At 34.2% G+C, this 15940-nt stretch overlaps 1 protein-coding gene across 2 annotated transcripts; it reads right to left on the bottom strand.

Annotated features, from left to right (window-relative positions):
- Window positions 1-2533: 2533 nt before the first annotated feature.
- Window positions 2534-14614, bottom strand: LOC131929954 (N-acetylglucosamine-6-sulfatase). 2 transcript variants are annotated; one of them, XM_059286337.1, is made up of 12 exons: window positions 14433-14614; window positions 10339-10398; window positions 9890-10093; window positions 9623-9688; window positions 9255-9353; window positions 8761-8928; window positions 8413-8495; window positions 8051-8169; window positions 7847-7950; window positions 6779-7096; window positions 4702-4812; window positions 2534-4271 (listed from the first exon to the last, which is right to left on the bottom strand). In XM_059286337.1, exons 1-12 carry the CDS (start codon window positions 14589-14591, stop codon window positions 4107-4109), a joined length of 1656 nt encoding a protein of 551 aa, XP_059142320.1. In that variant the 5' UTR covers window positions 14592-14614; the 3' UTR covers window positions 2534-4106. The 2 variants fall into 2 exon arrangements, with proteins under 2 accessions (XP_059142320.1, XP_059142321.1); XM_059286338.1 differs by lacking the exon at window positions 6779-7096 and adding an exon at window positions 5656-5859.
- Window positions 14615-15940: the final 1326 nt, after the last annotated feature.

The following is a 15940-nucleotide window of genomic DNA, read 5'->3' as shown; positions in this document are numbered from 1 at the left end:
TTTTTAGGTTGTTTGGGAGGGTGTGGTCCAGCGCTTCATTACTGACCCCCCCCCCCCCTCCTCACAGAAGTCTCGAGTTCGTTGCGTTGGCACGAATCTGTTACGTCATTAAGTCCAACCAGTTCTAAATGGTCACGGCTCAGACCACACCATCCGTCCATGGTGCAGAACTGAAATCATAAAATATATCCAGTAGGCTACACGCACACTTGTTCATGTTTCGTCACTAGTCCCACTTAAAAGTATCGTTCATTTAAAAAAAGAAATAAAACTGCTCTTTATAACTAACGTAGGCTACATTTAGACGAGTTTCTACAACTATGTACCAAGGGAGATAATCGCTCTTATTTTTTTAATACCCGAAAGGGAGGTAACATTTGTCTAAAAGCATCAAAATCTTATCAACGATAATAATTTTCGAACATAACGCTGCTATTTGACGAAAACAAAGCCAACATGCACTCTCACTCACACATTGAATATAAATGATAATTTTTTAAATTTTGAAATAAATGTGTATATTTATTTCTTTAAAAATGATAGCATTATAAAAAAATATAAACTTCAGGTAAAATCTGATTAATTAATGTGGCAAAATTTCAACAATCCTCACAATAAAAAAAAATACAGATCAAATAAGGAAGTTATTGGAGAAATAACGTTACTAAATTAACAACACAGTTTAACGAGGCAATTCCCCCAGCCTCTACAACACTACTAGCATAATACACAAACAATCAAACAAATGAGGAATAGTGTTTGTAAAGATAGAACAGAGCCGGTAGAACATGTGGCTACACCTGTACAGTGAAGTTGTGGCTACACCTGTACAGTGAAGTTGTGGCTACACCTCCTGTACAGTGGAGTTGTGGCTACACCACCTGTACAGTGGAGTTGTGGCTACACCACCTGTACAGTGGAGTTGTGGCTACACCTCATGTACAGTGGAGTTGTGGCTACACCTCATGTACAGTGGAGTTGTGGCTACACCTCCTGTACAGTGGAGTTGTTGCTACACCTCGACTATACTTAAGCTATAGCTACAGCTGCCTAGCTGTGTTTTCTATTCTTACAAAAACTTTTTCTGTACATTTTTGGCAGTTGCAGGCATCAAAACAAACATCTTTTTATAATTCCCATAACATTTAATGTTTTTTTTTTCTAGCATGGAACATCAACACAAAAATTAAATGCTAGTGCATAAAATAGTAATTTGAAAATAATAACCAAACTGTTTTGATTTTAAAGCATTACTGTGTTTTTAGAAAGTGATTAACTTGAAACATTTTTATCTATACATAACATTATATTAGTTCCAAAAATATGGTGCAGTAATTAATTACGTCACATGATAAAAATACAAACAGTAATTATGGAATGTCAAGGCCGTTGGTTAGTTCAAAGGTTAACTAAGGTAGCAACCTGGCATCTAGGTCACATCTGACTAACAAGTTGGGCCACAGAACTATCAAGTGGGGCCCAAGGACTATCAACTGGATCAAATCCAACAGGCTTTCATACCAACTAATGGGCCCACATGCTAACAAGTGGGGCCCCAGTACTATCACTGATGGGCCCACATGCTAACAAGTGGGGCCCCATTACTATCACTGATGGGCCCACATGCTAACAAGTGGGGCCCCAGGACTATCAACTGGATCAAATCCAACAGGCTTTCATACCAACTAATGGGCCCACATGCTAACAAGTGGGGCCCCATTACTATCACTGATGGGCCCACATGCTAACAAGTGGGGCCCCCAGGACTATCAACTGATGGGCCCACATGCTAACAAGTGGGGCCCCAGGACTATCAACTGGATCAAATCCAACAGGCTTTCATACCAACTAATGGGCCCACATGCTAACAAGTGGGGCCCCATTACTATCACTGATGGGCCCACATGCTAACAAGTGGGGCCCCCAGGACTATCAACTGATGGGCCCACATGCTAACAAGTGGGGCCCCAGGACTATCAACTGGATCAAATCCAACAGGCTTTCATACCAACTAATGGGCCCACATGCTAACAAGTGGGGCCCCATTACTATCACTGAAGGCCCACATGCTAACAAGTGGGGCCCCCAGGACTATCAACTGGATCAAATCCAACAGGCTTTCATACCAACTAATGGGCCCACATGCTAACAAGTGGGGCCCCAGTACTATCAACTAATGGGCCCACATGCTAACAAGCGGGGCCCCAGGACTATCAACTGGATCGAATCCAACAATCAGGCTTTCATATCAACTAATGGGCCCACATGCTAATAAGTGGGGCCCCAGGACTATCAACAAGTGGAGCCCCAGGACTATCAACTGGATCAAATCCAACAGGCTTTCATACCAACTAATGTGCACTCATGCTATAATTCCCACTCACATCACCAACAATTGAGTGAGAGAATTTTAAACAGGAAAGGAGTTCTTAACTAAGTGGACTGGACACACTCAATTCCAGCTCAAGATGAATTTACTTAGTCAAGTCTAAAATCTTGTAACACCTACATTTGGCCACATGGGGGGGGGGGGGGGAGAAAGGTTGAGCAAGGTAAACCTACACCAGAATATGTACATAGATAAACTTTGAAAGACTCATACATGAATAATTAGCAAGAAGTGATCTATAAATAGTTATCACACAAAAAAATTTTAACGTAAATGCTGATGTATTTGTTTAAGCCAAAAAAAAAAAAAGACGTTTTAATTTATGAGCGAATGGCATTCAAATGCTTCTGTCTACTATTTTTATATTTTTGACAGAAGCAAATTTTGGACGTTATTCAAATTTTCTAATTAAGATTTAATAATTAGCATTAAAAAGTAAGTAAAATTCAACATTGTAAACAGTGATCTCTCCACCAATACTAAAATTACGTAACAACAGTAACATTACAACTAAGTACATAAACCGTAACCTAGTTGTAAAATCTTGTTTTCAGCAAGACATTGTCTTAGACAAGCAGTTATCAACTATGAATTAAGAAAAAGTCTCAACAAAATAATGAAACTAAACACGTCTTTACATGATGTGTAGTGACATACAAATACTTAGTAAAATCTCGTTTACAGCAAGACATTGTCTTAGACAAGCAGTTCTGTTATCAACTATGAATTAAGAAAATGTCTCAACAAAATAATGAAACTAAACACATCTTTTTATGATGTGTAGTGACATATGAATACTTTGTTTCAATGCTGTTGGGTAAAGGCAAGTGATGAATCACCCAAACAAAGTGTAGATTATTGATGGTATGCTGATAAGGTTAGATAAGCTTCGGTAGCAGCCAAAATTACGGTAGCAATACCCGCAAACTTGGGTATTAATAAGTAATATATCAATTACCTATGCCACAGAACGATAATGTAGACATGTGATCAATCAAAACCATGCTAATAACAGTATGACTTCAGGCAGAGTCATATGGCAGTATGTAAAATTTGTACAGTTCCAACTATAGGACAAAAGTGTTATCATTTAGAATAAATGAATTAGTATAATGCAATAATACTTTTTTCCAACAACTCTTGTACAATACAGAGGTATTACTGACCATACAGAAAAGATTTTTTTTCTGTGCCAAAAAAAAACAAGAATCAAATAAATTCTTCAAAATATGTCAAAGTTTACAGGTGTAAAACAAATTTTTTTAGGGATTTTTTTGGTAAAGGAAAATTGAAATCTAATGACAAGAATTTCCTTAAACAATAGGACAAAATGTTTATCTGATTTAAATTGTTGAGTAGTTGATATGAATGATTGTACAATTTTTGTGCCCACTGGCTTGTGTAAAACAAAAAAAAATGACTAGAAGACTCAAAGTAATTATGTTTTGTGAGTAGGAAACTGATTAAGTATTAGAATTATTTTAAAAATTGCGAACTTAAAAATTGATATGAAGAAAAAAAAAATGTAATGCAGCTTTAAGATATGTATACTAACCAAATATGTAATTAAAAATATAGTGACAGAATATTTTATTTTTTAGCAAAGCTCCAAAAAAGCTTGGGTACTAAATATGGGTACAGTGTTAGGGTTGTATGGAACGAAGGGGAGTTTTCTTGTGATATGTACCTTAATTGTTAAACAGAAAAAGGTTAAAGGTTAGTGGGAAGGGTAGGGACTCTTCTTGTGGCATGTAGAGCCAGAACAAAGGGACAGATCGGCTAAGTCCTGGCTAAGTTTGGTCAGCAGGTCAGGTGATGCTGTCTTGGCTATGTTGTTGAGTTCATACGGGTCAGCTTTTAAGTCATACACCTCAACAAAGTTCTGGGAAGAAAGAAATAAACTTAACTCATATGCCCAGCTTAATTTAGTTTAATTACATATAATATTCTAAAATTGAGAAAACATTGAAAACTGTAACAAAATTTCAAGAGAGTGGTTTTATAATGTTCTTAATTTTACTGTTTGAAGATCACCTTATTTTACCACTATCTGGTCAAACAGGCATTCTGTCTTAATTGAAAAACAATACTTTCTTAAGTTTACAAAAATAATAAGAATGATATAGGAATAAAGACAAGCAATGGTGGCTGAAACAATAAAAATGTAATAAATCGAAAGCTGATACAAGAAATATTTAATAAATATATGGCCAAAACAATAAAAATGTAAGAAATTGCTAGCTGATACAAGAAAAATGTAATAAATCTATGGCTATTAAATAATAGAAATAAAAATGTAATAAATCTCTTACATCATTGTCCTGTAGAGCACAGTACTTGTAGCTTTCTTGTTGTGTTTCGTAACGTATGCAGCCATACGTATTGTTCCAGGCATCCTCACATACACAGTGATTGTCACAGTTCTACATATATTTGAAAGACAAGAGAGCATCATATTAAGAAAGGTTAATGTTACACTAAGTAACACAATAGCAACAAAAGTTTTATACTTATACTACAAATATGCTTGTATTGTTTGAGATTGAAAAAATTTCTAATATTATCAAAGAGTCGATCAATAATTATTGAAAAAGTAAGGTTACCATACAAATTTAATTAAAAATACATAAAAAAGTGCTGGAGGATGGGGAGTGCTTACAAAAAAATTAAGCTTTGTAAGTAAAAAGTCAGCTAAAAAATCAGCAAATGGTAAGATTCAAACAGCGGCATCAAATGTCAAAGCATCAAACAGATTTATCATAGCTAGTCTTGGTTTGGTCTTACACATATTGGTAGTTAGAGAAGAGTATTAAATTTAAAAACATGTAGAGGAATATTTAATTGATTCCATAAGAACATATAGTTTGTATAAAATACTATAAAGGTAGTCTTCACTGTTGTCGCAAACTAATTTTATAAGAGAAAACGGGTTGAAATCTTCCAAACCTAGCTTCAGTCATGGTTATAATTGTATTATTAATGTACTTTCTTAAGTGGGAATAGCTGATTCATTTAGTTCTATATTTATATGCATTTTTCAGTATTTCTTTGCTTATTTATCATCAATGTCATTCAGACACAAATATAGGATTGGTTACTGTTGAGAGTGTATCACTACTGAAGCAAAGTCTTGTCCTGATCTTGTTGCACCAGTGATGACTAGTGTACCACCACTGGTGAGACTGGGGTGTCACCATTGGTGAGACTGGGGTGTCACCATTAATGCAACTAACACAACACCTTTAGCCACAGTTGCTTGTACTCACAGAAAGACCTTGGTCATTGTATTTAGGACAGTGGTCAACTTTATCCAGCCTTTCACCGTTATACTCCACCAGGACAGTGGCTCTAAAAGGGTGGGTCTGACCTTGAAGTATTGGCTTAAGTGTCATCCCATCAAAGAAGGGCGGCGCTGACAGGTTGGCAATGTCCAGGAAGGTTGGGGCCAGGTCCACACTCATGACACTTTCCTGTTGATGGAATTGTGGGTAAGCAAGGGAGGAAAGCAAGCAGGAACAAAATGTAAAAGATTTTTTTTAGGACAATGTCAAAAAGCAGGGACATCTTTATAAAAGGAAAAAAACAAATGACTGCAATAGAATAATGTTAGTTCTTTATTTCACAAGATAAACTTGTGTAACTGATCTAAGTTGTGCAATTCATGCAGACACTCACAGAGTGTTTGATCAATGAAATTTTGCCTTTATAAATGTGTTGGTTGAAATCACTTTAACACTTTAAACTCCTCAAAGCAAGATAAGTAAGTATTGTATACAATTTACAATCTTAGATATTGGACTCTAAAAGAAAAAAACTCTCTTAGAATTTCTATTCTAACTCTGTAAATCTTCAACACTAGCTTCAAATCAGACCAGCTTTATGTAAGTTATTCTATTTAATTTTGTTCAAATATAATCTACTAAGAATCGTAATGATGATTTTAATGTCCATAAAGTTATATTTTTCAGAAAAAAATAATATTTCTCGTAACTAACTTGAATGAGATAAGTAACTACAATTTTTATATTGTTTTGGCTGTGAAAAGTACATACATTTTAAGAGGTAAAAGCCTATATAAAATATAATTCTGGTTGTTAATTACTTTTACTAAAAAAATAAATATAGTCAACATATACTGATTACAATACATAACCTCCAAATCTAACCTTAATGAAAATAAGGGTAATGGTGAAATTATTTTAATAATATGTTTAGCCAGTTGTAATTTCAAGCACATGAATGTACATCTCAGTTCAAAAGGCAAGTGAGGAAAAACAAAAAAAATGAGGTTTTGTGTTGTAGGTGTAGGGTTCAGGTTACTTGAAAAAGCTGTGTCAGGCAAGCAAAGCAACTTTCAAATGTTTGGGTTGAACCACATTAGACACTCACTGCTAATCCTTGGTTTCTATATCTAGGACAGTGGGGTACTCTATTCAGGTGCTCACCAACATACTCTACCAAAATGGCGTCTCGAAAACTCTCATCACCAAAAGAGAATTGAGCACTAAAAAGACTTGGAGGGCTAAATTTTGTTTCAGAAATAAAACTTCTGGATATAGATGGGCGTGGTGATGTGTTGGAACTAAGGGGAGATGAATGAGTGAGAAGGGAAAGAAAGGACATGCCGTCAAAGTTTTCAACAACAGACTGCGATGAGCCGCTGATGTTTAGGAATGTTGGTGCAAAATCAACGGACATGATTAGATCCTGTAGGAATGAAAATATTCATTTTTAGAACAACTAAATTAGTGCGGTGCTTCTCTAGGTTTAAAATGTGAATATTTTAAAAAATTGTTTTAGTTGAACACTGCTCATACTTGTGAACTAAGGTATTCAGCAGATGTTAGTGGGACAGTATATCTCTGGCTAAATCTATCTATAAATATGTCAGTTGAACACTGCTCATACTTGTGAACTATGACACAACTGTGTTTAGTACATGTTAGTGGGACAACTTCACCCTGACTTTTAAATACCTCAGTCGAACACTGCTCATACTTGTGAACTATGACACAACTGTGTTTAGCAGATGTTAAAGGGGACAACATATCCCTGACTTTTAAATACCTCAGTTGAATGCTGCTCATCATTGAAAACTATGAAACAGCTGTGTTCAGTTTACAACAACAGGAGGTGCTAGTGTGTCAACTTCTTATCCCAGATTTTTAAAATTTTATGAATTGGAATGGAAAGAGCAAAGCCCCATAACTCTGCTTTAAAAGACACATTCAAATAGAGCTTGTTTTATTTAATCTAAACAAGATTTCAACTGTCACAAATTCTTGAAGTATTTTGAATTTAAATTTCCAATTAAGGATTAATGATGTGTAGAAAATATTATAGTAATGATAATTATATTGATACATTTTATTACACCTTGAAAATTAGCTTACTATAAGTGACAATCAACTTCCTCAATTAAATACATCACGTTTGATTTTGGTATAAAACACTTACCTGGCAAGTTGTATTAGCTTTTATACCAGGACCTCGAACCATCAAGGGAACTCGAATATCAAAATCATAAAATTGCCGCTTGTCAAAAGGCAAAGAAAACTGACCTGGAAATTAAAATTTAAAAAAATGTTATTTTAAAACCCTTAAAAATTATTTGTTATAGGCCTAATTAACTATTTGAAAAAGTGCTTGAAAATTGTTTACCTAAATGATAGCCATTATCAGAAGAAAAGAAAATGTAAGTGTTGTCAAGTTCACCAATATCTGTCAGTTTGTTAATCACACCTTCAACCATATCATCCACAGAAAGAAGCGTTCTCCATCTAATACAATAAGGACACATCATATAAAGTTAGGTATTTTAAACTAACAAAGTAGTTAAAAGTACATGCTTGGAAAAAAACCACCAAAAATTTTCTTATAGTATAAATAAAACTCATTGCATATTTATTAAAATATTTTTTATTTTAATTTGTTTATATTTTTTCTTAAAAATTAAGTCAGCTTAGGGAGGGGATGCACCACCCTACCAGACCATGTATTAAAGACAATAAGACACAATCTACCTGTTTCTAAAGAATCCATCAATCATATCAATAGTGTCATTAGGCATTGGTGTCACTGCTTGTTGTATTAGCCAGTGTTTGTCCTGTACAAAATTATATGGTAATTATTGATGGCACATAGCTAAAACTAGTAATTACAAATTTATTCTGAAACGTTTTTAAGTAAAGACAAACAAGTCATTTAAAAAAAGTTAAAACGGGAATAATAGCAAAACAGCTTTAAGCATGAGACAAACAAACAAAAATTGTCCATATATGTTTGACCATAGACAATAGTTTCTTAAAAGTCTAACTTCAGACACAAACGTTTTTTGCAAGTTGTTTAAACTAAAGACAGCAGTTGTTTACTTGAGCATGAATGTTAAATTGTTTATTTCTTGGGGCCTTCTCATTAGTAAAGTTGACCATGTACTGGGGCGCTGACTTGAAAGGTGAGTGACAAGCTGGTGTAGACAGCATCATGAAGAACGGCTGCTTGGAAGTCCTCGTTGTAAGAAACTTTAGCGCCTTATGATGCTACCAGACAAATAATTGTTTACAGTTACAATCTTATCAATAACATTATAATTTGTATATTTAAAAATATATAATTTTAGTTGTATATTGTAGCTTAAAGCCAATTTGCAAAAAGGTAGAAGTGGAATGGTGTGGCTGACAAGTAAAGTGTACAGCTTTTAGTCTGTAATTCAGTTATTAGTCAAAAGTCTATGGTAAGTCCTTCAGTCCATAAGCTCAATGCTAAGGTTACAGAAATAGATCAACTCTACTTCATCTGCTCTGAGGACCAAAAGGTATATTATTCCACAAAAACATCACTTCATTATTGTACAATGTTTTCTTACTATGACATCAGTGAGATAATCCACGGAATAATTGTCTCCATGTTTTTCAGCCTTTCCATCCGCAGAGAGAGTGTAGTTATAATATACTGAGTTTCCAACCTAGGAGCATAATGTATCATCTTGAGTTGTAACAAATATATAAATAACTAAAGCAGGGTTAAGCTGAGTAGGTCACAGCTTGTAAATAACTCTAAAACACAGTTAAAGTTAGATGTTAAGCAACAATTATATTCAAGTGAAAATTCACTGTAATTAATAATTGAAAATATAATAACCAGCGAGAGTTTTAATTAAAGTTTAAGAATAGATTTAAATAGAAATTAAAAGTAATATTTAGTAATACTACTATTTTTAACAGCAAGACTTACAAGGCCATTCCACACATCCCAACCAGGAGGGATATGTTCTACTCCCCCAACTTCAGGTGATCCATACTAAAACAATTGAGAATTGTTAATAAAAGATGCTTATGATTTTTAAGCTGAAAAAATATATTATTTTAACAGAATAATTTTACATTTTTTGTTATTAAGAAAATATTTTTACAAACTAGCCTATGTTTATATATTTTTATTTTACTAAAAAAATTAAATTGAAAAAGTATAATGGCTTAAGAAATAATTATATAAATTAACCTCATTAAGATATTTTCCAGCGAAGAACGTTCTGTATCCATTAGCTTGTAAGAAGGTTGGAAAAGCTTTTTTCTCAGCTGAATTTTGCCAGGCAGTGCTACTGCAGTTGCCACTTAAGCTGTTGTTTGTGGTCATGTGATTATGTAGAAATCGACCAGAGAGAATACTTGATCGGCTAGGACAACAAAGGGGGCTCGTTACAAACTGAAAAGCCATGGAAAAAAAATAAACATTTAAAAAATAAACATGAGTTAATATTTTAGCTTATTATAAAAGCATTTTGGTTGATGTAACTGAGATGATTGAGAATTAAAACAGGCCAACTGTGTTATTTTATTGAGTGGAAATTATTAAACATTCTTCAATTGCATCATTAAATAGTAAAATAAATACTCTACAGTAACGATTTTGATTTTTTTTAATATGGTAGCTTAATCATACTATCTTACCATATTAGTAAATGTCATTCCAACATCTGCTATTAGCTTTTTGGTTTTTGGCATTGGATACTGAAATATTTAAATTTAAGAAATGAAGTATGAATTAAACATATGAAATATTTACTTTTATTTTTTATTCATAAACTCACACAGTGAACTATAATGTGAGACATGACTGTGGAATACGGATAAGTAATGAGACACAATTACAATTAGCAAGACATTTTTGGAAAATCAATGCACAAGTGTTGTGATTTCTTTTATCTTTTCTTGATTGTATTACAATAATGATTTAGTGAGAAAATCTAATAATTAAGTCATCAAATCAATGAGACTCAACAAAAATATGTGGGTGTGGTGGCTTGACTTATTTCAATGACATTGTTTATCTCATTGTTTTGAGTTTATATGTATTTAACTGGATGCAACCGTTGTTTGATGCCACGCTGAGTTCATTCTGCTTGAGATACAAAGGGTTAACTTACAAGTATTTCAAGTCTGCTTCAACAAAGTTCAATAACAACAAGGCCAATGCTAGCCGGAAAAAGATACGCACGCGCAATGGCGAGAAATTACGACTTGCCACCGCGGCGATGTTTTCGATGGTACTGCGCATGCATGTGTTAACAACCGCAGAACCCTAACACCAACCCTAATCCTATCCCTAACTAACCCTAACACTAAACCTAGCCCTAACCTAATCCTATCCCTAACCCTAATTCTAGCCCTAACCCTAGCCATAAGTCACTGCGCATGCGCAGAGCTATCTTTTGCCGACTAGGTGGAGATGTTGGGGAGAAAAATCTTCTTCTGAGTAGTCACTTCGTAACAACAAATACAACAATTATCTTATCAGTAGGCCGTTCGTTTCAACGCTTCCGGGTTTGTCATTTTCGTGGCATCTCACGGCTCATGCGCTTACTAAAAATGGCGACCAGTTTCGCTTTCACTAACCGGTAGAGGGATAAAACTAATAATTACGAGGCCATCGTTAATTTTAGACATCGGAACAATCCGTTTCTATTTCAGTCTGTTATTCAAGAATTCCCAGATGTACTTTTGACCTAATTTCTTTGTTTGTCTCGCAAGCGACGCGTTAGTGAAAATAGCTCTATGAATTCTTGTCTTTTATAATAAAAAAAACTCTTACATATTGCTTCACGGGGCAAACCAGCTTATGTCAGATGTAAACTCTAAAGTATTAATTGTACACACATTACAATTAACTGGTAATAATTTGGTGTGTTAATGAGATATGTGCGTGGGAAAATGATCACCCCCAATAATGCCATTTTATTATAATCTTGTTTAGTGAAAACGAGGCGCGGGAAAATGTGTGCTGCGCGAGAATCCAATCATTTGGCTAGATTTATGACTGTTTTTTTATGTCACACCTAAAAATAGAATGTTTACGCTTTCTTCATTGATGATCGTTTTTATTATGTTTTAAACTGAAAGTATGAATTATTAGTTAGATTGCAGGTTTTTTAACTTGGTATACTTACCATTTATCAATTTTAAAAGCATAGCATCCTGATTGTGTACAAATATACTAATATAGTCATAAAACACAGAACCATTAAGTTATAATTGCGATGTGCCACACCCCCTCAAGAAAACACGTGTTTATTAAGCTGTTTATCTCACTTTACAACAGTAATTAAGATTAATTTTCAAATTTTTATCACTTATTGGGTAAGATTAAGCACATGTTTACTAAAAATAAAAAAAAGACAAAAGCAAATTCTGTTTTAATGAAGGTCACGGGTCAAGTTTTTTTTCCTTCTGTCAAGTTCAGTGGAGGGTGCCACAGACTGACCTGACTTTGGAATTTTTTCAGTAATAATGACTTTACACAGAAAGTTAAAATATGCTAAATTAGCTTAGTTTACTATTGTTCTAGCTATTATTGATACATTTTTAATAAAAAAAATCATTCTGTAATTCTCATCAAAAAGCCTACTTATCAGGAAGATAAAAATCAGAATAAAGGTAGCCTAAAACTTTTGCAGATGTCTTAATAAAGCTAGTCTCATAACGCGAGTTGAATTACCTCCCCTGACCCGCTTTTTTATGGCCACTTTCTAGTTCGTTTTTTTCGATCGTGTCTCGGCACTGTTGCTAAAAATAGCATTCGCGCAATACCATACGGGTAAATCTGTTTGGCGTCTGCTACACGTGATAGATCGTTGAATGGCCAACAAGCTGATATAAAAATTATTGCGACCGGATGCGATTTTCGTGGAAATTGAGCTAGATTTAGCAAAAGACAGCTATATTTGTGTAAAATATTATTATTTATACTTCTACTTACACAGATATTTTGATAACTGCAGTTCAGCCGTCCATTTTTCTTTTAAAATGTATCTTTAGAATTTCTGTACCTTTTGGCAATCGGTCAGGAGCATTTGCGCACTAAACCCACCCCCCTACGGCAGATCCGATTTTTTTCCCAGTGAACTCGTACTGACCTCCCACATAGCTAAGATAGTACATTGATACTGATGGGAAAGCCTCTAAATCTGTATTCCTACTAGAGATCTAGAAATAAATCTAGATCGTGGAGTTTTTATAATGACTTTTAAATTGAATGTCTCCAGTTTAAGATATTTTTTTTCAAAACATAGCTACTTTTAGTACTAGAATCTAGATCTATATTTAAGTATTTCAAACCCTTTTGGTAGTTTTTTCTTAAACTTAGACCTAGATCTAGATCTAGTGATTAGATATCTATATTTTGTACTTATAACTTGCAGGCCTATTAAAATAATAATAAAACACTTTGCTTGATAACTTCATTAGGTCATTTCATAAACACAAATGTTATAAACATATAAAAATCACAAAACCATAGGTAATATCTGAATTCTGTAGCCTACCTTACATTTAGGCTAATACTGAATTAAAAAGAAATTACATTAAGGTTTGAAATTAATACAACTTGTAATTAAGAAAGAAAGCTTCAATTCTAAATACTACAAGATATAATAACAAACAATGAAACAAATTCAAAGCTTTTTTCAACCCATTTAGTCGAAAAGATTTTTATTTTTTCCGATATTGACCAAAATAAGTTTTTAAAGCTTAGGCCCACTGTTTTTAACAAGTGAACTCTACTTCACTTGCCCCATAGACCGTTAGGTTTGAAAGGGAAACTTTACTTTACTACCCACTGTTTTTACAAACATAACTCAATTTTATTAGGCCCCTGTAAACATTAATTAAGATTCCTCTGTAGACAAAGCAATCTATTTGGCAGATGAAGTAGAGTTCATGTTTCTTGACCTCGGCATATGAAGTGATTGTCCGTGTGGTCAGCGATATTCACAGCCGCCTTTACTTTTTACCTTTAATTTCCCCAATGTATATCAGGTACCCATCAGAAATGGGTGGACTCTAATTGAATTTTATTAAACAAACATTTTGATGTAGGCCTAGATCTATAATCTATAACATTCCAAACAACATCTGTTCTGTAGAATTTACCTTTCTGCTTCCAAATGCGGTATTTTCCAATTGAAAATTCATCACAAAACATACAATAAATTATATAAATGGCATTTTATAAATTTATATAAACTATTTACTTTCACCTTGGTGTAAAAAAATGTAGGTATAAGCAAAATGATTTCAATAGTAAGAAAGAATCATGTCTTTTCTTGCTTACTAGCTTTAAAACAAGTGAATTTGACTTTTTACCTGCGTTTTTGGTCGCGTTTCTATATATTTTATTTGCGACACTAAAAAAATTATATTTAATCAACCGATTATGCTAAATTAATAAAATTGGTACTGTTGGATTGCATTTTTAAAGCTCTACAATTATATGCTATTCTTTTTATAATTTGAAGAAAATTGAATTTATATGAGACTAACTACTTAATGTTTAACCCTCTCTCAGGCTACTAATCTGGTGAAAGTAATATGTTAGACAAAAATTAAATGGAACCGGCGGTTTTCTCGCCTATCTCACGTTTTTCTTATAAATTTCTCATTTCGCATTTTATCATTTTACCAATTTTACCCACACCCTGGTCCAGGGCCTGGGCTGGAGATTCATAATCATATCATATGCATAGGATTAAATATTGTATGGTATTTACCTGACCAAAGAGAGCTACGTCTTGGTCATCAGTAAGAATAAAAACAATATTTGGCTGCTTTGCTTTACGTTTCACAGCTAAAGATCCTTCATAACATAGTGCCATTGATAAAAACCCTAAAAGAATCATCATCGTAGCAACATCCTTAGAAGAAGCCATTTTTAATGTTTGATCACATGATGAGTCACATGCTTTAAAAATCTGTGTTTACTCTAAATACCAAATGTTTACAGTTTCGCCTAGAAAAAGCATCCTTAAACTTTATCTGTATAGATCTACATTCACATATATTTGTGTTGTTTTATTATTAAGATAAGAAATAACTAATATCTATGATAATCTTTGGTACGAATCCCCGATTCGAGTCTGTAGTACGACTCTGAGCTCTGATAATGTTAGGTGAAGCTACGTTTATCACAAAACAAAACTTATTAAATGCATTGTTTTTTAGCGCAATTTCCATACTGACAATTGCGATTGTTAATTCGTTATTTCTGTGTGGATGGATGGATGGATGTGTGTCCGCAGCTTTAAGTCGTATCTCCTCCTCAACGAAGCAATATCGAGGACTAGTTCCAAAGCAAGTATGTTAAACAAGTTCCGAGGATGATTGTGGGCCGAAAAAATTCCCGGAATTCCTTCCTGGATTTCCCGGAAAAGCCAAAAAACCTCGAAAAAAATGCAGTTTTTGGTCCATATCTCGGCAACCAGACCACTTAGCGACTTGAAACATTTACCAATCGATTCCTGCCATAATTTAGAACAATATTACCGAAGAAAGTTTTCAAAAATATCCTTTCGTTCGGTCACAAAAAATTAATTAAGGAAATTGCGCTTAAATTGTCACTAGACTTTTTATTAACTTGTTTTTAAAATAATATCAAAGTAGCAGCAGTATTTCTTTCAAACTTTTTCTCGTTACCTACTTTAAAAAACAACAGTTTGAGTGGAGGATAGATCTCGAGGAACCTCTGTTGATTCCAGAGACTCCATCCCCCCCCCCCCCCCGAAATAGAAACTCTTAAAATTTTTGATTAACCCCCTTCCGGGATATATGCGCGCCCTCCACCCTCGAAATAGAAACACCCAAAATATTTTGAGTGCCCCCCCCCCCGTGAGAGCCCCTGATTGTCTTGGCCACTATCGCATACCAAGCCAGTCCGTCATCAAGACAAGTTTCTGTCCCTGACTTTCTCCACCTGGGGCGGGGCTTGCAGGATTGTCTTCAAAAACAGCTGGACCACATGTTCATAATAATGGAGCTTTTAGCCTAAGCGATGCTAAGCAAATATCTTCTTTTTTTTTTTAAAGCCAATCCATCACAGTGATGATTATTTCTTGGAACCCCCCTCCCCTTGCTTCATTTGTTGCATGATCCGTGCATGGAATAGGTAGAAATCTGTGCAAATCGGCGCAATCCGTTTTTAAGTTATGGAATTTAAATATGGTGGACTAACGAGTTTGAAGTGTAACACATAAATAACGTTTCTAAAAAAAAAGCAGACATT

This window comes from Physella acuta, unplaced genomic scaffold, assembly GCF_028476545.2.
Source record: "Physella acuta isolate Inbredline_101_S28 unplaced genomic scaffold, ASM2847654v3 ptg001698l, whole genome shotgun sequence".
Classification (NCBI taxonomy): Eukaryota; Metazoa; Mollusca; class Gastropoda; family Physidae; genus Physella; species Physella acuta.
This window is presented reverse-complemented; position numbering and strand designations above follow the sequence as displayed.